The sequence below is a fragment of the Octodon degus genome, unplaced genomic scaffold, assembly GCF_000260255.1.
Source record: "Octodon degus isolate 3935 unplaced genomic scaffold, OctDeg1.0 scaffold00003, whole genome shotgun sequence".
In the NCBI taxonomy this organism is placed as follows: Eukaryota; Metazoa; Chordata; class Mammalia; order Rodentia; family Octodontidae; genus Octodon; species Octodon degus.
The window spans coordinates 23,221,984-23,247,610 of record NW_004524579.1 but is presented as its reverse complement, the minus strand read 5'-3'; the positions used below and the strand labels follow the sequence as shown (position 1 = coordinate 23,247,610).

Genomic DNA, 25,627 nt, shown 5'->3' with positions numbered 1-25,627 from the left:
TCCTAACAGAAAATGGAATGAATCCCTGTAACTGTAGGGAAATGCTTGTCTCCCTGCCTAGCTTTTTGTGTTAATGTTGACAAATGATTCAATGAAGTAATCAGTCTTAAATTTAAATACAAAAGCTTCTGTATCAATTCATTTGCTGAGGAATGAACCAAAATTAACAAATGATCATGCTATTAATAGATTAATCTGAGTCAGGGCCAGGGATACAGCTCAGTGCCATAAGTGCCTGCTTGGCAAGTGAAAGGTCTGGGGTTCAATCCCTGGTACCGCAAAAAAAAAAAAAAAAAAAAGATAATTGAAGTCCAGGGAGATAGCTCAGTGCCTTAAATATCTAATAGCAAGTGCAAGGCCCTCAGCTCAATTCCTGGTACCAAGGGAAAAAAACAAAAACAAAAACAAAAAAAAAAATTGTTATGGGGCTGGGGAGATAGCTCAGCAGTCTAACTGCCTGCTGACAAGTGCAAGGACCCAAATTTGATTCCTGGTATTACATGCTGTGCTGGCCCCAGAACCCCAGGCATGGTGGTACACACCTGTAATGCCAGTGCTGAGGAGGCTGAGACAAGAGCATCACTAAAAGTCTGAGCTGCGTAGCAAGACCCTGATCAGAGGAAGGAAGGAAGGAAGGAAGGAAGGAAGGAAGGAAGGAAGGAAGGAAGGAGAGAGAAAAGAAAAGAAAGGCAGGCAGATAGAATCTAAGTTGAGCCACCTAATTATTAAAAAAAAAAACCCTCATGGGGCTGGTGAGATGGCTCAGTGGTCTAAAGCACCTACTTAGAACAAGCTTAGCAAAGCACATAGACCGCAGTTCAATCCCCCAGCACCACATGCCAGCCAGCCCCGCTCCCTGGTGGGCTGAGCTGGCCACACACACACACACACACACACACACACAAATAAATAAAATAAATAAATTAAAAAAAAACCCTCAGTAAGTATTATAAGAACTGTTCCAACATAGTTCCATGGTTAAAAAGATCTGCACTATATAAATACATCTTCCTACGAAAATTTCCAGCGGGGATAGGAAAACAAAAGGACAAAGAAAAATATTGGTATAAAGGGTCACAGACTTATGGCAAAATTAAGTGGACACAGAAGAACTAGAGATGTTGGGAAAGTCTCCATCTTCCTATCAACAAATATGATAGTTGAACTATCCAAAAATTAACATTTGCAAATGCTAACAGATAAGCTCACCACAACAATACAAAGCAGCCATAAAAGATGCATCCAACCATTAGTTCCGAATGTATGCCTTCAAGCTGGGCATGGCAGTAAATGCCTGAAACCCCAGCCCTGACATAAGCCTGAGGCCAGCCTGGGCTGCATAGCAAGACCCTGTCTCAAAAAAAAAAACAAAACAAACAAAAATAAAGCAAGCAAGCAAGCTTTCTAATCTATGATTAGAAGCATAAGCACAGAAGCTATGTGAACAAACAAAATCCAAAATAAAATAGGGAAAGATATTCACATGTAAGAAAAATAACTTTATCAAAGGAAGTGATCACATTACCACTGATGGTCTCGCTGTGTAGCATAAGCTGGCCTTCAATTCCCTACATTCTTCCTACCTCAGTCTCCTGCGTGTTGGGATTACAGGTATGCACCATGACATCTCACATACAACTAGAATTTTTAGTTCAAAGGTTAAACAAAAGGCTTTCAAAGAAGAGTTTTAGCTTTTAATCAGAACAAAACAATCTCAAACAGGGTAACTCAAGAGCAAATGTAGAGTTTTTAAAACTCTCAGCCCCAAACAAGTAAAATACGAAAAGATAAAATAAGGACAGTACAAAAAAGAACAGGACAACTAGATCTAAACAAAACACCTATACATGCAACCAAAATCAGAACAAAAGATGTAGATCAAAACCTAAAAACGTTTTGGCATCTGATAGCCCTGCTAGAAGCAATCAATACTTCATGATGGCAGCCCTACACCTATAAAAGTAAATGCCACATGAAAAACATGCAGCCAAAGGGACCATTCTGAAACAACCAGTAAGAAAGTTTCTTTCAGACCAGCTTCCTAGTTTAAATCTCAATGTGAAAGACTATCAGACTACTTTTAAATATACTATTGAAAACTTTTTATGAAAACAGAACAAAGCCAGTGAGATTATTCAATCCTAGACCAAAGCCCAATATAAAAGATAACCTCAAATGATATAGGATATAATTTCAAATACTCCAACAGCATCTATAAATTCTACATTCCACGGTATGACAATACTAAAGAACATTGAAAGTTCAAATGGATTTATCATCTACAAGATATATGTCTTAGCCCAGCACTTGGGAGGCTGAGGCTGGAGTATTGCAGAGGCCTGATATGGATAGTGAGACTCTGTCTTTTCTTAAGCTTTGTGTGTGTGTGTGTGTGTGTGTGTGTGTGGCCAGTTCAGCCCACCAGAAGGCGGGCTGGCTGGCATGTGGTGCTGGGGGATTGAACCGCGGTCCCTGTGCTTTGCTAAGCTTGTTCTAAGTAGGTGCTTTAGACCACTGAGCCAATTCACCAGCCCCGTGAGACTGTCTTACACACATACACATGTGCATGCACACACAATGGATCAGAATAAAGCACTGCTTTTATGCTTCAAAGCCTGTAAGAAAAGTCCTTGAAAATTATGACATATTATCTAAAATATAGCCAGTCACCTGACTTAGTGCAAATGAAACAAATATGTCTATCAAAAATGATAACGAGATAAAAGATAAGGGAAGCTAAAATCTTAATGATGGAAGAAAAATTGAACAAAGAAGCTAAATAGAAGAGTGGCTATACCATTTCTAGCCATACTGAAATAATAAAGTAGACAGATTTAGAAAACTGGAATAAATATCTTACACAGTGTAAGAGATCAGATAAAGTAAATTACTATCTACACTTTCCTATTTTCATAAGATGAGCACAATAAATTAAAATTTGAAGGGCCAGTGAGATAGCTCTGTGGACTAAGTGCCTCCTTAGGTAAGCGCAGAGACTGGGGTTCTGATTCCTGACATCACATGCCGTGCCGGCCCCACCCCATGGTGCACTGAGCCAGCAACCAAGTCTGGGAGTGGTAGCATGCACCTGTAGCTGGGAGGCCTGAAAACAGGAGGATCACTACAAGTCCAAGGTGCATAGTGAGACCTTGCATAAGACACATTTTTAAAAAATTGAAATGTAACTCAGAGAGCCAGAGATATAATTCAATTGCACAGCGTTTGGCTGGCAAACACAAGTTTGATTCTTGGAACTCCCACACCCCTGAAGAAACCTGAAACGTAACTCAGGAGCAACTGTGAATGAAAACTCTGTTCCAGGCATGAGTAAAAATAATTTATCTAGATAAAGTGATCACTAAGGTATTAGAGAGCCTGAAATTTAAAAAAAAAAAAAAATATTCCAGCATGATCCTGACATGGGGTGTAAAAAGAGATAAACTAATGGTAAATACACGCTGAAATACAGGAAGAAATCCTAGTTCTGTATTTCTCATCCAATGGATAGGTCAGCTTAAGGAGAACAGGACAAAACAGAGGGGCTTTTAACAGGAATTTTTTTTTACTTTGGAGTAGGAGGGTGAGATAAAGATTTCAGAATGAAAAATCTTGCAACCATAACAGAAAAAAATAACCATGAAGAGTGAAAATGGAAAATAGAAAGCAGCTATACTGGCATACTTTTAGCACAAATATAGAGAATGAAGTGTTAGGACAATCTGAGTTCCAATAAACAGAACTGGCCACTCTTGTGAGGATACATACAATTAACTCTACATTCTTTTTTCTTTCTTTCTTTCTTTTTAAATGTATTTGGTACAGGGTCTTACTACTCAGCTCCAACTCACAGTGATCCTATTTTCAGCCTCCCCAGCACTGGGATTACAAGTGTGTGCCCCCATGCCCGGTCCTGGTCTCACTGGCTGGCTGGCTGAGCATGCCCAGGGGTGAGGCTGGCACAGTATGTGGTGCCAGGGATAGAACACAAGTCCCTGTGCTTGCCTAAGCAGCTGCTTAGTCCACTGAGCTATCTTGCCTGCCCTTTTATCCTATAGTCTTAAAGCTCCACCTGTTCAATTAGAAATTGCTTTCAGGAAGTACAATCAGATCTCACCAGAAAAAAATAACTTCCAGGGGAGCTTGGTGGCGCACACCTGTAATCCCTGGTCCTACCTGAGGCTGAAGATGGCCTGCTAACATCTGTAAGTTTAAGAGAAACTGGGCAACACAGTCAGCCTCTATCTCAAAACAACAACACTGATGAGTGAACAAGCGAGAGACAGACAGATAGACAAAGACAGAGAGAGAAAGAGGCAGAGACAGAGACACAGAGAGTCAAAGAGACAGAGACAGAGTGTACTTCATCCCAATTCTATAGTGCTAAACTCACCTTACCTTTATATAAGTAATGAAAGAAATGCTGGTAAATGTCTTAATAGCTGGCTGACCAGAGCAAACTTAAATAAAAAAGGATGTTAATGGAAAATATTGTTATATGCATATTTATCAGAATCATAACAATTTCTGCCATGTTCCAGGAACCCCTAGACCCAGTCCTAGCCCAGATGAAAACCACATCTGTTAATTTTGCATGAAAAAAGCTTATGGAATCACTCATGTATAAATAAAGGCTCCTGATTTTGAAAAAAAAAAAAGAATCATAACTTAGCCCTTTGAGTGTAGGAGAAAAGTTGTTTTCTATACAGGATACATATATTCTAATGTCTAAATTTTGCTTTTGTAGACACATGTATATGTTTCTGTGAGATGGCTATATATGATTCTCATGGACACACCTTAAAGAGGGAGTCAGCAAATTTTTTCAGCGAAGAACCAAAGAGTAAAACATCTATTAAAAGAATTCAGTTCTACCTTGGAGTGTAAAAATAGTCATAGATAATAAATAAAATGAATTAGCATAGCTGTTAGAATAACTTTACTTATAGACAATAAAATTTGTTTCATATTTTTTATATCAGAGTGTTTTCCAGCTATATAAAAATACATAAATTATATCCAATATATAAAATATACCCAATTATATTTTTAAAATGTGAAAACCATTCTTAGCGTAGTCCCTGAAAAACCAAGAGCCAGACCAAGTGTAATCTGTGGGCCACTGTTTGCTGAACCCTACACCTCACAGCCTGGCAAAACCATCATAAAATTATTTTCATAATACTATACACTAATTTGACATCTTATGACTCTTTCCCTGAACTAGCTGAAGAGGAACAACACAAGTACATGTTCCCAATTCCCAATATATTTCAAGGTGAAGTGAAAGGCAAGAAAATAGGGCTGAGAAAGTGGGAGCGCACAGAGGGTACCTGTACCTTAAAGAAAATAATCAGTATGTAGGTAGGTAGGTAGACATGTGTGTGCGTGTATAACACTTTTTTTTCCCCCAGAACTGGGGATTGAACTCAGACCCTATTCTACCATCTCCCCAGCCCCTCTATATATTTTCTTAAAAGAGAAAAGAATCAGCTGTAGTTCATATAAATGCATAATTGAAATGTGCTTAATATGAGAAAGGCTCCTACATAGCCCAACAAAGTATTTTGGAACCCAAAGAAAACTGAGAGACGACCTCACCTTTCAGGCCAGCCATAGCATGAGGTTTATCATCTTCTTATCGCTTGTTTTCTAGTTAATATGAAATTCACAATTTAAAATATCAGAATACAATACTCCAATTAATAGCCTACCTTGCATGTTCCTGCACACCCACAATCTCTACTTCACTATCTGAAGAGGCAATATTAATTTCTTCATTAAGTGGTGCATTGCCAGTAGATGCTTTGTCACTTGTTAAGAATCCGGGGTCCAAATGACCTGAGAGAAGGGAGTAAAAGTAAGCACTACAGTTTAACTTCTTACACACAGCACAAACAACTCATTAACAGATTTCTTATCCAAGCTTAATCACAAAAACAGAATAATTATGAAATAAATAGAATAACTGCCATAGCAAAACTGCTTCTCATATCAATCAGCTTATTCTTTTTTTGGGGGGGTTTGAATTTTTCTTAATCAGCTTATTCTTGTTCCTTCCAAGAAAAAATTTTAAGTATTAAATATCTCTAAATACATATACAAACTGTAACATTCATTATGTAATGCTTCTTGGATTCTACTCTAGACTGCTTTAAAATGACCTTTGTAACTAATTAGAGACCAACAAGGTAGTTTTCTGCTCTTTATCACTTTTTTTTTTTTGGGGGGGGGAGAAGGGAGTGGTAACAGGGTCTTGCTATGCAGCTTTGACTCGTAGTGATCCTCCTGTCTCAGCTTCCCCACAGCTGTGATTACAGGCCTGCGCCACCACACCCTATTTTAGTGGCCAGCACAGTGTGCGACCAGCGTGGCATGCAGTACCAGGGATCGAACCCAGGTTAATAGAAACAAAATATAAAACACAAAAGCTCAAAAGTACAGGTACGATAAAAGTAATCACTAATACCACGTTGATATTGTGATGGTTTATAAAAGAAAACCTGTCTCTAAAGCAATCCAGCCAGGCGTGGTGCCACAACCCTGCAATCCTAGCATTTGGGAGGCTGAGATAGGAGAATCACTATGAGAGGCCTGCCTGGGCCACAAAGGGAGCTCAAGGTCAGCCTCAACAGCACAGTAAGACCCTATCTCAGAAAGGGAGGAAGGGAGGAAGGGAGGGAAGGAGGGAAGGAGGGAGGGAGGGAGGGAGGGAGGGTAAAGGAATTCAACTTTGGCAAAGTGTGGGCCCAAACTACATCTAAAAGGGAACATTAGAGGGAAGATCACAATTTTGGCTCTGAGGTACTGAAACATACATAACCTGCACACTGTTGACTATTCTCATTAGACATAAACAAACCACATATTCTGGAGAAGCACAAATGTTTGTGGCACTGAGACACAAAATTTTTTCACCAGGATCTTCATGAAGTGTGATTACTGTATATGATGCAATAAACATGTTCTCCATTATCAGAGGAAGCACAAACTTCATAGACCTCTCTCGATAAAAGCTTATGATATAATATCAAAGTCCATGCTCCAAAAATAACTCCAGCTAGAGTTAAAATAACTCAGTCTGTGTCCACGATGTGAGAGTGATCTGGCTTCAACATCTGTCACCCCACTGACTGCCAAATTTGATTTGGCTGATCTGACTGGCTAGGTGGGTGTCCCTGTCCTCCCTCACTGCTCCATGTGCATCCCTCCCAAAGCTGTATACTTGGTTGAAGAGGACACTCCTGATAAGACCATCATCCCTCAGCAAAGGTATACAAGTAGCTGTGCTCCCCTGCTACAGCCTAGGTGTCCAGTTCTTAATTTTTTTAATTTAAAAACAAAACTTTTTAAATGCCTAAAAATTAGCATGGAATAAACAGAATTGCAATGGGTATGAATTTTCATTTACTTTTTAAAGGGATTTACATTTAAATGTACTATCATTTGATACAAAACTACTCCAGAGGGCCAGGGAGATGGCTCAGTGGAGTAAGCGCTTCCCTGGCAAGCGCAAGGCCCTGAGTTCAATCCCCAGTTCCACAAAAAAAAAAAAAAAAAAAAACCACAAAACACAAAACTACTCCATATTTAAAAACTTCACATCATTTTATGTAAATTAAACCAATACAAAGAAAAATAACATTTTATACACATAATTCCCTTTCCCCACTTTTCAATGTTTCAGTGTCCCTGGAAATCTTGTACTTTCACACTTCTTTCAACTCTCAGTGGAATGCTTTCAGAAAGGTATACGCAGTCATCTCAAAGCAAACTTCATTATTTTTACCTGCTTTAACTTTCAACCAACCCCAAGAATTTGCAATAGGAAAAACTTTTAAATAAGCAAATGTGATACTTAAAGATATTTACAATAATGCTAGGTAGAAACATGGGATGATATACACGTAAGTATCATATATAAACACAATCAAACATGTAGATGCTGGATAAGGCTATTAAAAAGTAATAACCAAAATGAAGTTGCAGTTCTTTGCAATTCATGGGGGGGGCAGGGAGTACTAAAGAGTAAACACAGGGTTTTTGCACAAAGCTACATACATCCCTATTTTTTTAAAATTTTGAGACCAGCTCTTGCTAAGTTCCTAAACTGCCGAGGCTGGATTTGAGCTTCCCATCCTCCTGCCTCAGCCTCCCCAGCTGTGGTGTGTGTGCCACCACACCTGGGCTCTTCACAGTTCTTTAATGTTATTTCTACCTGTGTTTCTTCAACCAAAAAAGATGTATATATGAGAACACTGAAGACTGGAAAGCTTAAAATGTCTCATTAGATACAACTAATGACTGAGATTATATTAGGTTGCATGATATATAACCTAGATGCGATTCTATATGCTGGAACTGGCAATGGGCACCTATCTTTGACCTCTGTGAGCACACGAAAATGTCATCTGGCCTGATGAGTTGGTACATGCTGTAGCTAGTTCCAGCTACTCAGCAAACTGTGGTAGAAGGATCACTTGAGCCCAAGAGTTCAAGATCAGCCTACAAACACAGTGAGACCCCCCAAAACAAAAAACAAAAAGTATATTCACAAGGTATGTTCATTTTGCTAAATCTAAGGTAGTTACAAGTAGACTTTGTTAAATCTAGAATCTGATAAACCTGATTTTTGTTCTCCCTCCCAATACCTTGCGGTGGCCAAGTCATTTATCCAATTTTTACTTGATAATTTACTTAATAGCTATCCTACTACACACTATTACAAATGAACTGCTAGGGAATACAAATTCAGGACCTTTTTTTTTTGGTCAAGCCTTCAACTTATCCATATTCAATACTTCAAGTGGTCATTACTGCTTCCTTCATTTGTTTGTTCCTGCAATCAGTACTTGTTCATGGCATGCTGCAAACTATGCTAGGTGCTAGGAATACTACAGAGAATGAAGCATGCATAACTTCTATCCTTACTAAACCTACAATACATGCAAAAATAATAAAAAGCAGTCTTTTGCCCTACTGCTTATAAACTGCTCAATAGGAAGGTACAGAGCAGCCTGAAAACATACAGAAAAGGCATATTACCCTGACTTGAAAGTGATTGGGGAAGCCAGGCTCTTGGGAAAGATTAGGCAGAGCTGAGAGGAAGTAGCACCCATTTTGTTGCCTTTCAGAATCAATAATAAATCTATTGCAAATAACTCTGTAAAGAGGACCTCAGGAGTAATGCAGCCAAAGCCAACACAGCAAAGCAAACTGAATAAAGGGAGAAAATAAATGACTGAAAAAAGTTTGATGGCAGAAAGCTGAGGTGAACTTCATCTATTAGGAATGTGTCAAATTCATCTACAAAGCACAGCTGTAGCTAGGGTAACAGGAAAGGGGTTTTAAAAAGTAAAGCAGCCATTCTCAGGGGAGAAAAAGTTCCTAGGGAAAAGGGGAGGGTGCTGGAAAGCATGGAAACAAGATGAAGTTGCAGACTAGGAAATTAAGGTGACCCTTTCCTCTGCCTGACAGTATGGTCACAGGCTCTAAAATACATCCAAACTCAGACTCTGCCAGGCTACACCTGGAAAGACAAGCTGTATAAGACAGCCAAGGACAGTTGGGCCTATGCAGCCTTAACAGAAAGGAAACTGAAACTGAGGCCTAATGAAGGGCTGGAGTGTATGTCAAATGAGGGAGAGATATAGTAAGACCAGTGTGGGGAAAGGAAGGAGTTCATAAAAGCCAGTAATCCTTGAAATGCAACACCAAGGCAGCTCTTCCTCTTGTCTGACCCTCCACACTCTACTTTCCTCCTCTGCTCTTACCACTGCACTTCACTCTCTGGTAATTCTCTCCTATCACCCTCTGGAAGATCTGCTATATGACCACCTGTCTCCACTTCTCTGTGGAAACTAACTTTCCTGAAAATCTCCTGCTACCTGCACAGTTCTCTGAAGAGGAATCTGCTTTTAACCCCAGCTTTGGGATCTAGATCTCTTATATACACTACTTTGTCCATCCTCACATTCCAACAGCAGCAGCCTGTATTCTACAGAGGATTACCCTTTGCACTGTCATATACTGACAGTGAATAGTTTCAGTCATTTATGAAACATTATTGGTATTTGACTTTGTCTGTCTGTGTGTGTGTCTTTCTCTTTCTTTTCAGTCTCTCTGTGTCTGTCTGTCTGTGTGTGTCTTTCTCTTTCCACTTTCAAGCCCTGATATCATGAATACTTTTGGGGGGATTGGGAATTGAACCCAGGGCCTTCACACTGAGCTACATCCTTAGCCCTTTCTTGTATAATGAAATGTCTCTGACAGTGGGCTCAAATTTGCTATCCTCCTGCCTCAGCCTCCCAGAGTGCTGAGATTATAGGGCTATGCCACCACCCCATCCAATAATTATGTAAACAACCACCTCAAAACTGTCCATCACCACTTACTAAGAACCAAGGAGCTAAGCTCCAAGATGCACTTAAATTCACTTTTGCTAGACTCACAGCAAGGGGCTCGACCTGCCGTGGTCCTAAAAATAAGTGCATTGACTCAAACCAGGCTTAAAAGCTAAATTTTAAGAGTCACTGTTGCTATAAACAAACTCTTTTATCTTTATTACATGATGCTTTTAAACAGTAATCTGGTAAACACAGTAAGAAAACAATTCATATTTCTGTGCACCATTCTATCACCATAGTTCTATTTTTAGTAGGACTAGTTTGTGACATCTCAGTCATCTGTATGTCTGAACAACCAGTCTTCTTTGAATAGACCCCATCATCCTGACCCCACACTTTGAGCAGTCTCATTCCACAACTGGAAATGTCTCTCTTTTCCTTTCTTCTTTTTAAAAAATGAGAGCAAGAAACAAAAAAATCATTATACTACGTATGTTAATGTTATACTTCAGATTTTTCTAACAGTATACATCTATTACATAGTCAGAAAATAACAATTTACATACATCTTTCACGTTATTAAATCAATCTGAACAGTTTAACTTTGGCTATGAGAATTTCAGTCCAACCCTGATAGCACTTCAAATTGTTTGTTACAGAACCTGTATGATGCTCAGGGTCTGCTCTTACAGCCTATACCTACAGAACCTACTCAAAAGATCACTATGTCACAAAATAAGAACCATGATAAAGTGATAGGGGTACCAAAATACCAACTTCTTGGTGAATATTAACTGCTGAATTAATGGTGCAACACTTTTGCCACATGTTCTATAAGAAATGCTATATAAAGTGCTCTGCACAGATAGTAGGACCAACACTGTCAACACACTGGACATTTAAAAATACTAGTATCTTAAATCCGTGTGGTAGGGCATGCTTGTAATCTCAGTATTTTGGGAGGCTGGTAAGGAGGATGACAAATCAGAGCCTAGGCTGGGCTCAAAATTTTAAAAAACAAAACAACAACAAAAAAACCCCCCAAAAAACCACAAAGAAAAACTAAATGGGCTAAGGATGCAGCTTAGTGTTAAAGGCCGAGGGTCCAATACCCAATACCAAGAAATAATCCTAAATCACTATTTAGCTTTAAAAGGATATGAATTATTACTTTATATTTAGTTCTTTCAACAAGATCACCAATGTAATGCTCTAAAAGAGACACCAAAGGCATTCCGGAGGCTGGGGAGGCAGCTCAGAAAAAAAACCCTGATGAACGTAAAATAAACACAAGATAACACACACTCTCACACAAAGGACAAGAACAGATCTAGTTTTATTTTATCTTTTTATTTATTATTTTTGTCTTTTTGAGACAAGGTCTCGCTATGCAGTTCAGGCTGGCCTTGAGCTAACTTTGTAGCCCAGACTGGTCTCGAACTCGTAATGATCCTCCTGCCTCAACCTCCAACGTGCTAGGATTACAAGGCATGTACCACCATGCCAAGCTACAAATCTAGTTTAAAAAAAAAAAAAAAAGTAAATACCACAATTACCACATAGTAAACAAAATAAAACAGACCTTTTATATTTAGCTCCTGTGGTAGCTGGCTATCTCTGGATGGTTTCCACCTGTGTAGTTCTTTGGGCAATAACTTTTTTTTTTTTTCTCTATTTAGGACAGGGTCTAGAGTCTACAGGGTCTCATTATGTGGATCCAACTCATAGTGATTCTCCTGTTTTCAGCCTCCCAAGCACTGGGATTACAGGTGCGCACCACCAGCCCAGTCTCAATCACCATCTCTGCATGCCCCGGGGGCGGGGCCAGCACCACTTGCCAGGGATCAAACCCCAGCCGCTGTGCTCTGCCTAAGCAGGCGCTTTAGTCCACTGAGTTATCAGGCCGACCCAATAACTTCTTTCTCTACATATGTAGGAAAATTTTAAAATATCGTCCTCCCACTAAACACACACACAATTACCAAGGTAGGGTTAAATAAGGAAGGGGGTATAAAGTAGTAACTAAATTACCATGACAGACAGTTTCTTCTATCTTAAAAGAAATAATGCAGCTACTTATAAACTGTAAATCTACCTGGTAAGTATGAAAACTGAACTACTTACAGTTCACTGAAGGAAAGTATCACAAAATGGATGACAGTGGCAGGCTAAGTATAGAGAGATCAATACCATGAATAACTATTAACTTAGCCTTAAAAACGTTCAAAGTATTGCTTTGTATTTGGTTCCTTCAACAAGAACATTAGAGACAACCTTAAAAAGACAAGGGGACCAGGTAGTGCACACCTGTCATCCCAGCACTCAGGAGGCTGAGGTAGGAGGACAGTGAGTTCAAGGTCAGCCTGCACTACAGAGTAAGACCCTGTCTTTAAAAAAACAGAACAAAACAAAACACTATCTCACTCCTTCATCCAGACTGACATTGTCTCTGCAAGAAACAGAGATATGGCTAAAGCCCTAACAGGAAAACTATGAATGGTTCCTCTGCACTGCTACTACTTTTCGTTATGGACATATCAGGATTACTGTCACTATTTTAAGGTTGACCTCGAACTTGAGATCTTCCTGCATCAGCCTCCCAAATAGCTACAATTACCTGGTTTACAGCCTAGGACCTTCTTAACCAGAAAACAGGTGGAGAGGTAGGGGGGTAATGTTTAAAATTTGTAAATGTTTCAAGGGGAAAATATTTAAATAGTTTATCACTATTATAAACCTTCCATCCAAGAGTACTTCAGACTTCTGTTTCTTTTAGCCTCAACTACATTTATATTTATACTGAACACTACAAGCAATTAACAAAAATGAAGCCATTTTTCAGATACACTGGTATAGTTTCCTCAACACATTGGAATTAACTAGGGGTTATCATTTTTTTTTTAATTCCAAAACTGCATTTCAGACTTTCTAATAGAATCTTAAGGAATAAACCAAGAAGTCTGAATTTTATAAGCACTCTGGGTAATTTCTACGCTCAGGCAAAGTTGAAGAAAAACTGTAGCACCTGATGGAAGGACAGTAAACTAAAAGTCCAGAGTGATCCTAATAAGTTCCTCCTTCCTTAGTATACTGCAGCTCATCACTGTTAACATAACACTAGTTAGTATTCCTGAGGTCTTGCTGTATGCTGTACCTGTACTAAGCACAGTTTATATACTATGTCACTTGATGTTAACAATATTCTTTTGAGGTAGATATCACTTTTACGGTTTATATCTGAATGTCTCCCCAGAGCTTCATATATTCATAGCTGGGGCTTTTGGGAGGTACTACTAGGGGACCATGACACTTACCACTAGATTAATCCACTTCTGACTTTATAGCCAAATGCGATGCTGAGAGATGAAGTTTGGCCAGAGGAAGTGGGTCACTGGGGGCATGACCTGGAAAGAGTCACCTCTTCCCATTATTCACTATTCCTGCTTCCATGCCATGAAGAAACTTCTCCTTTGCTATGCTATCCTGCCTTCTTGTAGCCAAACTGACTGTGAGCTGAAACCTCTACAAACTCTGAGGCAAAATAAACATGTTTCCTCCTTTAAATTATGGTATGTCAGGTACTGTCTCAACAAGAAGAAAATAACTTTTATTTCACCTTTACAGACAGGGAAAAATGATGTTTTGCATCATTCACCTTAAAGTCACATAGTTGTAAGTGGCTGCTGACTTAAAAGCCACAACCTACACTGTACAATTCTAGCATCAGGTAAGAAAAAGTAAATAGAAATCTTACATCTCTCATTGACCAGGGGATTTCATTTCATTTAGTTTTAAAAATCTGCTTATTACTCAACTCTTTTGCATAATTTAAAACTAAAACGAAGAGTAACAACTATTTTGGATACAGAAATACCATTCAATTTCTTTCAAAAAAGAAGCAAGCTACTACATCTTGAGTTATTACTTACATGATCTTAAATATAGTGGGGTTTTTGACCTAGGCTGAGATGCAGATATTGGTTAAAATGATTATCTGGACAGTCTGTTCAGTGATTAAGCTTCTATTTAGTTCTTAGGGGAACAGAAAGGTGCCAGGTTAAACATTAGGAGACTTACCTTATGCTCAAACTTAGTCCTGAAACTATAAATTGGCAATCATAAATAAGTTCTATTAACTTTTTATTATGACACTGTAAGTATATTCAGCTTCACAAAATACATTCCCACTATGAATAACATTCAGTTTATTAAAATTCACATTCCTACATTGTCAGATCTAAGGGAAAAATTACTTTTTCAGAGTAAAAAGATGGCTTCATCAGAAAACGTCAAATGGCACTGGAAGCTGAATAGTAGTTACTATTTCTTATATCTTAAACAAAAATTTACACATAACTTATGGCTCAATATGCACATATATTCTGTGTTGTATGGTACTATTATCAGTATTATAAACCTTCCACCCAAGAGTACTTCAGACTTCTGTTTCTTCTAGCCTCAATTACATTTATGTTTACATTGAACAACTACAAGCAATTAACAGAAATGAAGCCATGTTCAGATACACTGGTATACAACCTAAAGAAAGTATTATACACACATACCAAGAAATTATTACACACATATACCAAGAGATACAAGAAATGTTAATGACAGCATCATTTAAATTACCACCCTAAATATTCAGCAAAACAATTGAGTAAACTGTGATATATTTGAACAGTGGAATACTAAGTTCCAATGGGGGGGGATCAATGAATTAGACCCACAGCTAACAAGCAAAGAGCCAGGTGTGATGGCACATCTGTAATCCCTGAACCTAGCAGGCTGGGCAAGAGTATCATTCAAAGCCAGCCAGGGCTACATAGTGAGCTTAAAGCCAGCCTGCAGTACTTGATAGCAAGACTCTGTCTCAAAAACAAAAAACAAACAAACAAAAAAACCCACAAAGCTCATAAAACGTTGAACTGAAAAAGGCCCAGTACCAACCCAGCCCCTAAAATAAAATAAAATAAAATAAATTACAAATGATTACCTGAAATGTGGTACCAGTTTTTTGTTAGTTAATTCCACGGTCCCTTGCACAGCAGGCTAGTGCTCTACCCAGTTAGATTTAAAATGCGCTTATTACAGATATGCAACAAATGCAAATAAAACTAAACAAAGAAATATACACAGCAATACCAAACAAATACCAAATTTAGGACAGCTCTGGGGTGAGAAGGGATAAAAGATGGGCAGAATTAAAGCTACAAGTGCATCCTTCCTTACAAACTTCGCCAAGCTGTATTCTTAAAAAGAACAGCAATAGGTCCCTGAAAGTGATGTTTTAGGTAAGCAAGCTAACAATTATAGTCAGCCTTCCATATCCACAGATTCAATCAACTTCTAATGGAAAATTTAGGGAAAAACCTGCGTCTGTATTGAACATGTACTTACTTGTCTGTCATTGCTCTCTACAGTGTAAGTATAAAACATTTATAGTGTACAAGATATCACACAGGTAATCTAGAGATCATTTAAAGTATACAGGGGGCTGGGGAGATGGCTCAGAGGAATAAGTGCTTCCTTGGAAAGCACAAGGGCCTGAGTTCAATCCCCGGTTCCGCCAAAAAAATAAATAAATAAAAATAATAATAATAAATAAACAGGGCTGGGGAGATGGCTCAGTGGAATAAGCATTTCCCTGGCAAGTGTAAAAGCCTGAGTTCAATCCCCAGTTCCGCAAAATAAAAAAATAATAAATAATAAATAAAGTATACAGAAGCTATACATAGGTTAGGTGCAAAATTCTGGAACCAATGTCCCATGGATACTAAGGGCAAGTGTACTTGAAGCCGGACATATAAATGCTTTCCTAAAGACTGGAAACTTTAATATTATATTGTGAGACCCCAAACTCGGCACTATTTGATTGAATCAAACAAAATCACTGGGATTTAGTAAATTAAAAAGTCTAATATTAATGATTCCATATAGCTCAACCTATTAATAATTCTCTACATGAAGAGCAAATTACTGTGACTTACTCATTCTTTTCTGTAAGAATTTACTGTAACATAGCCCATATTTAATGGTAACGCTAAGAGAATAGGGAAAAACTGAAATGTAATGGATTATTTAATGTCAGTGGAGAATAAGATAAGCCATTTAGTATACAGAACAGATTTTACAACCTAAGAGACATATGTTGTAAAAAGTGTGCAATAAATGCCAATGCAAATAATCCTTCAAAAATAGTGAAGGAGCTGGTCAGAAAGCTCAGCACAGGGCTGGTGTTCGATCCCCAGTGTGCCGTGCTAGCCCCACTCCCAGCAGATGGGAATGGGTGTGGTGGCCTACACCTGTAATCCCAGCACTTGAGGGGCTGAAAACAGGAGAATCACTAGAGTCCAACCTTTGTAGTGAGACCCTGTAGATCCTGTACTAAATACATTTAAAAAAAAAAAAAGAAAAGAAAGAAAGAAAGAAAAAGAAAAATAGTAAAGACTGAGAAAGACTGAGGCAGGAATGATCACCCCAATGTAACTAGGGCTACATAATGAGTTCAAGGCCAGTCTGAATTATGCAGTAAGACCTTGTCTTGAAATTTTAAAGAGCTAATGAAAGTATACATACTATAAGCACTCTATTTTCTTATTTCTTTCCCCTTTAATCTCATATACTAGTACTTTTTTAAAAAAAAAGTTTAAGTTAGAATGTTTCAGAAAAATACTGAAGAAAATTTGAAGGCATTGTGAGGTTTCCAAAGGTAATTGCAAGGTTTGTAATTTTTTTTCAAGAGAAATATCACTCTTAAGAATAATCACAGGACCAAGAAAAATAATACAAGACAGATAAGAGATTCTTCTGAAGAAAGCAAAAGCAGAAAGTGAAAGAAAAGACCAGGGGCACCCTGGAGACTTGTCCTTGTGAGCAGAAAGCAGCAGGAACAGCAGTGTGGTACAGAAACAGCACCATCAGGAGACTTTCAAGCTCTCTATCAAGCTTCAAGGCTGCTATCCAGAGTCAAGTGAAGAGAAGGCCTGGCCAAGTAATATGAAGGTACTTAAGACTGCTTACATATACTTAGGGCATTTTAATCCATGAAATATGCCTGCTGAAATGTAATGTCTACAAATAATAATATTATTATTATTAATATCATTGTTTTTGATTAGGAAAGATGAAAGACATGCTACCCGCATCTTTTCAGTTATACACGGCAGCGTGGATATCACACTCATTCAATGCCAGATGGCTCTGGTATAGCTCGCTCTCTCCTCAGCTGGGTCCACTATCAGGAGAAACAGCTGCCAGGACACATGCACATTATATCATTAGAGAAGGAGTGGGGGAAGACCAACCTGCCTCTGCATTCAGCTCCTCTAGAAGCCCGCTGGTCCTCCAGGTAGCTCCTGTGTCCTGGCCGCCTACAGAATTAGTGAGCTCTTGAACTACTGCAGCCGCCAATAAATTGTCCACATTTACCACTTCTGGGTCAGAGCTGGTGTCAGATATATCATAATGAGCTACAACTGGAGGTCCATCTAGGGAGGAAAGAAAATGTATACTTGTATCTAACTTGTGGGGTAAAAAATAATTCTGAAACTAAGAGCCCTCTAAATGCCAGCTGCCTTTACCTTATTCATCTATCTGACTAGAAAAGCTATATTTTACACATCTAATATTTTGGATATGATGCGAAAGTGGAAAAGATAGCCTGAGCTTACAAAGATGAGGGACAAATTTTCAAAGGAGAAAAAAGAGTTATGAAGAACAGAAGACAACAAGACTATACCAAACAATGTTACACTCAATTCTCCTCATACTTCTAAAGCAACAGATCAAGAAAAATGGGATTGTTCTACAAAGAAGGTGAAATTGACATTTTAAAGGGGGGGAAAAATGGCATAAATTGTCAAAACCCAATTTATTATTTTTAAGAGAATAACTCTAGTTCTTTTTCTTGGTACCTAATACTTTAAGTTCCTAGTAGAGTCAGAGAAGAAAATCAAATATGTATTTTCCTACTTACTACAAATAACAAAGTTAACACTAGAGCTCTACTTAACTAACTTATGCTATTTCCAGTAAAGCCTTTTTATAACAGAAAAGCTATACACATCGTAACAGTCTATCAAAAGACAATATCCCCAAGGCTCATTTTCAGGATTATGCTCCCCATGTCTCATGAGCAATATTTACATTTTCTTTTCCCTGACAAAGACAAGCTCACACTCCAAATAAATTGTATGTAATCATAAATATTTTTTTCTTTTTTTTGGGGGGGTGTCATTTTGAGACAGGGTCTTGTCATATAGTTCAGGCTAACCTCAAACTCACTCTAGACTGGCCTTGAACTCCCAGCAGCCCTCCTGAATCAGCCTCCCAAGTGCTAGGATTACAGGTGTGTGCCACAAAGCCCAACCTATAACATGCAGTCTTGTGAATAATTCTAGATGAAGATACTAAAATTCTTCCTGGAAAAAATGAAGAGATTCATCCCAGGCCCAAGTCACTCTAACTAACTGAAAAAGGTAAAGCTGAATTCCAAAGTAATTACACTGTAGCAATTCATGCTTAAAATAAGCCAATATTCATGCTTGTAGAATAGATACATGCTTTAAAATGCTAATGCTACTTTTTCCTAACAAGACAGCAAAAGCAAAACCAAAAGTTTCATTCAAGAAATCCCTTTACTACCCCCTTTTAAAGGAAAGCTAAAACAGGGACTGGGGACATAGCTCAATGGTGGAATGCTTGCCTAGAATAAAGCTAAAATACAAGAATGATGTTTCTCTCCCATAGCTCTTTATGAAGTGCAAGCAAATCACTTATTTCCATATAGATTTTAAAATATTACCCAACAAACATACCTATTTTATGAAACTCCTAACCAGGAAGACATACATGTTCCAGTGAATCATAAAAATACAACAATTTAACACATGTATCCATTTTGTAAACTGCTACTAGACAAAAACATGGAACACACCTGGATATTTATCTCTGAAAACTAGGATCCAAAACCACAGATTTATATGACAACATTTTGAAAATAAAAACAACCAAACATAAAAGCAAATGAATTGTTAGGTGCCACAGTATAGAACAGACATGTCACAATATGAAATTCTGACGATCATGACAATTTTCATTTCCAGTTCCCTTAATAGGGTAAATCAAGTTCATTAAAGACCATAAAATTTAACAATCTGGCCTTGGTTTCAACTAGCAATGAATTTTGATTTAAATAGCAAAAAAAATAAAAATAAAAATAAATAAATAAATAAATTTAGCTCATGTTTTAAAGTTTTTCTTTTCTAAAAAAAGAAAAGAAAGCTGCATCATTCCATGAAGTTTTCGTCAGAGTTCAAAATGATTATTATGGAATCAAGATACTGTGTGATGTCCAAATACTTAGGATCAGAGTATGAGGGCCAAGTACAATATTGACTATTTGACCATATATTCCATTTTTCAAAGGGCTTTGTGATTTTGTTCAAGTGTTTGAAATAAATTAGTGATTTTAAAATTTATATCATTAACACCAGAGACTCCCGCTTCATACTGCCCACCTCTTCCCCCAAATTGAAGCAAAAGGTCAACAGTCAAGTCAAAATTGTACTCCTACATGTATAATCATGCAAAAAAAAGTATACGTGTATATATACATGCAGAGTGACATCACCTACCCATGGAAATAACTTCTCTGAAAGTCTTCATCAGTAGAAAATACAAGCATAAACTTGTTATCTGGCTTCATTCTTGTATCTTCCATATTTCCAAACAGCACACCTTATAACTTAGCTTAAATTTAGTATTTATCATAAACAGAGCAAAATTTTTTCATATTTCAATTACACTTAACAATTAAATTATGACTGTCAGCTTTCATTTCCAGTATCTTCAAACAACGACAGGCTGGTAACAAACTTCAACACAGAAAGGGAATGGTGGCCTTTGAAACTGACTTTTAGTGAGAAACCTAATTGAAGATCTGTGTTCCAAGGTCCTCCTAAACCTATTACTAGCAAAACGAAGATTGAACAGAATGTTTAAAGCATGTCATCATGGCTTGTACTCTAAACCAGTAAAAAAATATTAGCTAAATGAGGGTGAAAATCTGTGATATTCTTTTAAAATGAGATTCTTTCCACACAGAATTATGAGACAGGTACAATTTAGTAATTTTTAATATACTTTTAAAAAGAAGTATCTCTTGAAAGGGAAAAATAACTCAGATCATGGAGGAGCTAGAAACTGCAGCACATTTAATATGTAGAACTATTATTTAACTATGTCAACTCATTACAAGATAGAATAAACTTAAGGAAACTATTATTGCTATCAATGATTCTTCTATGCTATTAAAATGACTGTATTGGTACTAGCAAGACTGTTTGATTTTGAACAACATCAAAATAGTCACTTCAAGTAAAGATATTCATGGAAACACTTCCAGTCTGAGATTTACCCATCAAGATAAGCACATTCCATGCTTACAGCACTTCAGGTTAACTAAACTGCACGTTTCCCTATGTGCCAAATCTGATGTCTGTCACAGTCCTAAGACATAATTTTTAATAATGAATTTTGTAGGTTTTCTATAATCATTAAAGGCATCACTCTAGAAAATAAATTTAATATTAGCTAATTGTTACTTATTTGTGGCTAATTCAAATGCTGTTAATCCTTTTAAAATCTTTTTTTTTTTTTTTTCTTGCACAGAAACGGGGATTGAACTCAGGTCCTTGTGCTTGCCAGGGAGGTGCTTACTCTACTGAGCCATCTCCCTGGCCCCTTTTGATTAAAATCTTAATCTTGACTATTTCCCCATTTGTTACAATTATAAAGCAAGAAAAATCAAGTAATCCATCAACTGTTTTTAAAGAACATCAACTCACACATTTTATGCTAACTATGTTTATACCCTCACTAATCTTCTAACCTAACAGGTTCTAACTCTTCAAATACCAAAACACAGATGTCTTTATGTTGTTATACATTCCTAATACATTGCAGTTTATTCTTTCATGGACTTAAAGTTATTCCATTACCGTCATGAAATGTTTAATGCATCAGTTTCCCTGTCAAGTATATTCTAATGAAAAAACCTGAATCACAAAAATAAAGCAAAATAAATTCCAATTTTTCCTTTATCCATGACAAGTGTCTCTCTTCAAAACTGACAACCAGAAATATAGCATTTTAAAACCATGTAAGGCAATTATACAATTAACCACTCCACTGTACAAATGAGTAATCCTAGTTACAATTAGGTAGAACCAGTACAGACTACAGTTGTTCTCGAGGTAAATACATAGGATGAGTACAGGTTTTTAGCAGCAGACACACAGGGTAAAGCTATGTCTACTCTCTCTTAACAATATGACTTTGCTCCATTCCTCAGTTTCTTCACATGGTAGTCAGGGTTCAAAGAACACAAGAAAGTTCAAATACTAATCCAATGCCTCACCTTTCCATTCACTGTAAATGGCACTGGCCTACCTCACTCTTGGCTTCCTTTTGCACACACATTCTACTACACAGGCTGCATGGGAGAGGCTCTGAGGAAAATACCACTGCTTGGGTTGGTGCCTTATGTTCCCTCTACATAAATTCAACTTGTTACATAAATGTTTTGCTAGGATTAAGTTAAATGAAATCATCACAAATATGGCTTTTATATTTTTGTTCGAAGTTCAGACGTGAGTATGTATTCATATAAAAACATCTAAAAACCAAACAGGTCATTCTGGCTTAGGCCATACCTGACATCATCTTTGTGTGCAGAACACTGCCAATAAGTACAATGTTTTTAGTTTACCATTATAAACTCTTTCTACCCCTGAGATACATAGAAACACTGCTCCTCCTCCTCTCTATTGTTACATTGTTGGTCCAAGAATAGGCAAAATAACCACTACTACATGATTTGTTACTTTGGCCCCACTTCTAAGCGTAGATAAAATTCCTTCCTTCCTCTTTACTATCACAATCTCTCCTACCCCCTCATTGTTGCTAAAGAACCTCATACAGACACATTCTTCCCAGCATCCAAAGGCTCAGAGGGAGAGAACAGGCATCACTTTCAGCTTCAATCCAGGTAAGACTCAAAACTTTGGAAATTACCTAGCAAAATAACCTAAGACTGCAAAATGTGTATGTTTGGCATGGTTTCAGGTGAGGGAATGGGGCATGAGCACAAGAACACAAAAAAGAGGCAAATCTGTAAAGATACAAAATAATTTGCATTTTAGAAGAAACTAAGAAAACATACTCATTACACAGAATATTTACTAAATATTACTAAAATGAAAAATCTAATGTGTAAATAATATTTAAGAGAATATGCTGTATGTTCATTACTAACAATCAAAAATTGGATATACACAATTTGAATAGAAAACACTGTCAGAGCATCTGATTCAGAAAAGTATCAAGAAAAGACAAAGCCCACCATGGTATTGCAGGTACACCCCTGTAATGCCAGTACTCAAGAGGCTGAGGCAGAAGAATTGCCATGAGCTCAAGGGGAGCTTGGGATACATGATGAGTTCAACATGGTGTGAGCTAAAACTGTCTCAAAAAATAAACAAAATACCACAAAAGAGAAAACTTTACATAGAAAAGTGACATCTCCAAAAACCCTTAAATACCAAAAACTGCATGATTTCTTCAGAATAACGTTAAAGCTATCTTAGCTAAAAGAAAAATATCTAGGATGTGCCAGATGAAAACAAAATGCAACAGTATGCATTAAAATTGTATGTATAAAATTTTAATAGGATGTGGATGGCCCACACCAATAATCTTAGGCTGAAGCAAGAAGCCTGCTGCAAGTCCAAGGCAGCCTGTGCTACCTAGTGACTTAAAGATCAGCTAGAATTACAAAGCAAGATGCTGTCTCAAAGAGAAATTTATGTTTACAAATTAAAGCATTTTCAAAATAAAACTCAATCAACGTGGTTTAAATGTTTTCCATTATACTCATCTCAACTATTAAAATTTTTTAACTTATAAAGTTTCCCACAAAGAAAGTTTTAGGAATTGCATTTGTCCTTATATTCATAAATGAGAGGTTACTCTGTTCATCGAGAAAAGCATTGTAGATTAATTAAGAGTTCAGTACTATTTTGAATGGATCAAGGAAGATGTCAAAGGGAAGATTCCCTTTTAAACTAGTTGAAAAGTTGATTTTTAAAAAGACCATTTATCATCTTACCACCAGCTAAAGAGTTAGAAAAACCTCTGAATCACATGAGATTATTCATTTACATCACTTGGTTAAGGAAATCAAATATAAAATAGGACCACTTGAGATACTCAGATCTATAAAAAAATTAAAACATCTGCATTACATATACCAAAGAAGTGCACAAAAGTTAGATACTAAAAAAAAAACAACAAAAAGTTAGATACTCTACAGTTTAACCACATCCTCATGTTATACACCTTACTAAAGATTCTCCATTCCAACCTTTTGTTTATCTCTCAGGCCAGTCATAGTGTAAATTTGGCCATTTTCCAAATTTTCAATTTTTACTAGGTAATTCAGTATGATATAATTTTTTAGTATGAATAATTTAAAGGAAAAGAATCTTAATACTTCACGTTCATGATGGCATGTCATCTCTATTTTGAATATGGCAACCTCAAAACTAAAAATCAGCTAAAAATAATACCATGTAAACTTTATTATTGATTTTTCTATCTCCATACTCACACCACCTACATTATTACATGAAAGCCAGTTTGACTCAGTCACTAACATGAACTGACAGAAAATTACTAATGCAAAACTGTGCTCAACAAGTAACAAGATATACTTATTTTTCAAAATTTTTATTTATCTAGCTTCAGATGCACAGATGGGTAAAAGACAAAATCCAATAAAATAAAAACAGTAATGGTAACATTCTTCCCAAATCTTAAGTAGTTATAAATAAGACTTCATTACCAAAAAACATACTCTTTCATGGATTATATCTTTTTTTGTGACTCAGAACTTAATGTTATTTACAATTCATAAATCTTTAACTTCTAAACAAATTAAAATTACACCAATTCATACCCATACTAGGATTAAAGAATTATGCACCATTCTTAATGCAGATTTTGAGAATTTTTATGGAACAAATAAACTTATTTAATAAATGCATACATCAAAAACATTTGCAGGAATTACCTTGATACTAAATTTTCTGAAATGTGGTACTGCATAAAAGCTTTCACCATGTCCTCACTGTACTATTTACATAATTTTTAAAAAGAGATAAAAATATAAGCTAAATAAATATAACAATTACAATCAATTTAACAGATCACCCTTTGTTAAGGACACTAGCCATAATTAGCTATTCTTTTATTTTGGGGATGGTCCTCATTATGTAGTTTGGGCTGGTCTTGCAATGCTATGTAGCAACCATGGCTGGCCTCAAACTTACGATCTCTCCCTCAGCTTCCAAAATGCTGGTATTAAAGGTATATGGCACCATACCGAGCTTCCATAATTAACTGTTCAAAATAAATACCAATAAGTACAAAATTTAATTGCCACCTTTCCTATAACCTAAATGTAACTGTACTATTAGACAAAGTCAATTGTATAGTAAAATGAAAACCGTCAGTAATATCAACTTTAGGACACTCTGTTCAATAAAATGATTCACTATGCAGTTTATTAACAAGCAGACTTAAAACATTTTACATGATCTTTACAAATAGCTTTTACACAATAAATTTTCTATAAATTAAGAGATCTATACCCAGAGGCTTCTGCTATTAAGTGTATGCAATAGTAAGAAATAACAAAAGCAATAAGCAAATTAAATTCTTTTATATTGGGTGGGTACTGGGAATTCAATTCAGAGAATGTTGAGCTATTAGTATATTCCTAGCCCTTTATTAAATTTTATTCTGAAAAAAATTTTTTTTTAAATTCTGAAATTAGGTCTCTTTTTTACTCCAGGCTGGCCTCTAACTTGTGATGAATTCCCCTGACATGACCAAACCCCCACCACCAAAAAAAAGTAACTAGATTACAAACACACAGCACCAGGCCTAGCTATTTCTTATATATTCTCTTATTTAGTACACTGGTTTAAAAAATATTTTTAAAGTCCAAAATCTGCCAGCTGTGACAGTACACATTTATAATTCCAGCACTACACGAAGCAAAGCCAGGAGGACCAGTAGTTCAAGGCCAGACGGGGCTACATGGAGAATTCAGTCCCTCTTGGATATACAGTAAGACCCTGTCTCCACATACAAACACACTTTTTTTAGTCTAAAATATTTCCTTTTTTTTTTTTAAATTTTTATTTATTTATTTATTG

At 36.8% G+C, this 25,627-nt stretch overlaps 1 protein-coding gene across 5 annotated transcripts in view; it reads right to left on the bottom strand.

Annotated features, from left to right (window-relative positions):
• The window catches only part of CUNH18orf25 (chromosome unknown C18orf25 homolog), a 96,031-nt gene that overhangs the window by 3,699 nt on the left and 66,705 nt on the right, over window positions 1–25,627 (bottom strand). For 4 of the 5 annotated variants that reach the window (XM_023714592.1, XM_023714588.1, XM_023714595.1 and 1 more), the window contains exons 3-4: window positions 17,651–17,833; window positions 5,712–5,838 (exon numbers count right to left, since the gene is read on the bottom strand). In XM_023714592.1, the coding sequence (XP_023570360.1) occupies window positions 5,712–5,838; window positions 17,651–17,833 (310 nt within the window). The remainder of the gene's footprint in view (window positions 1–5,711; window positions 5,839–17,650; window positions 17,834–25,627) is intronic. The other variant, XM_004623620.2, reaches the window with a different exon arrangement.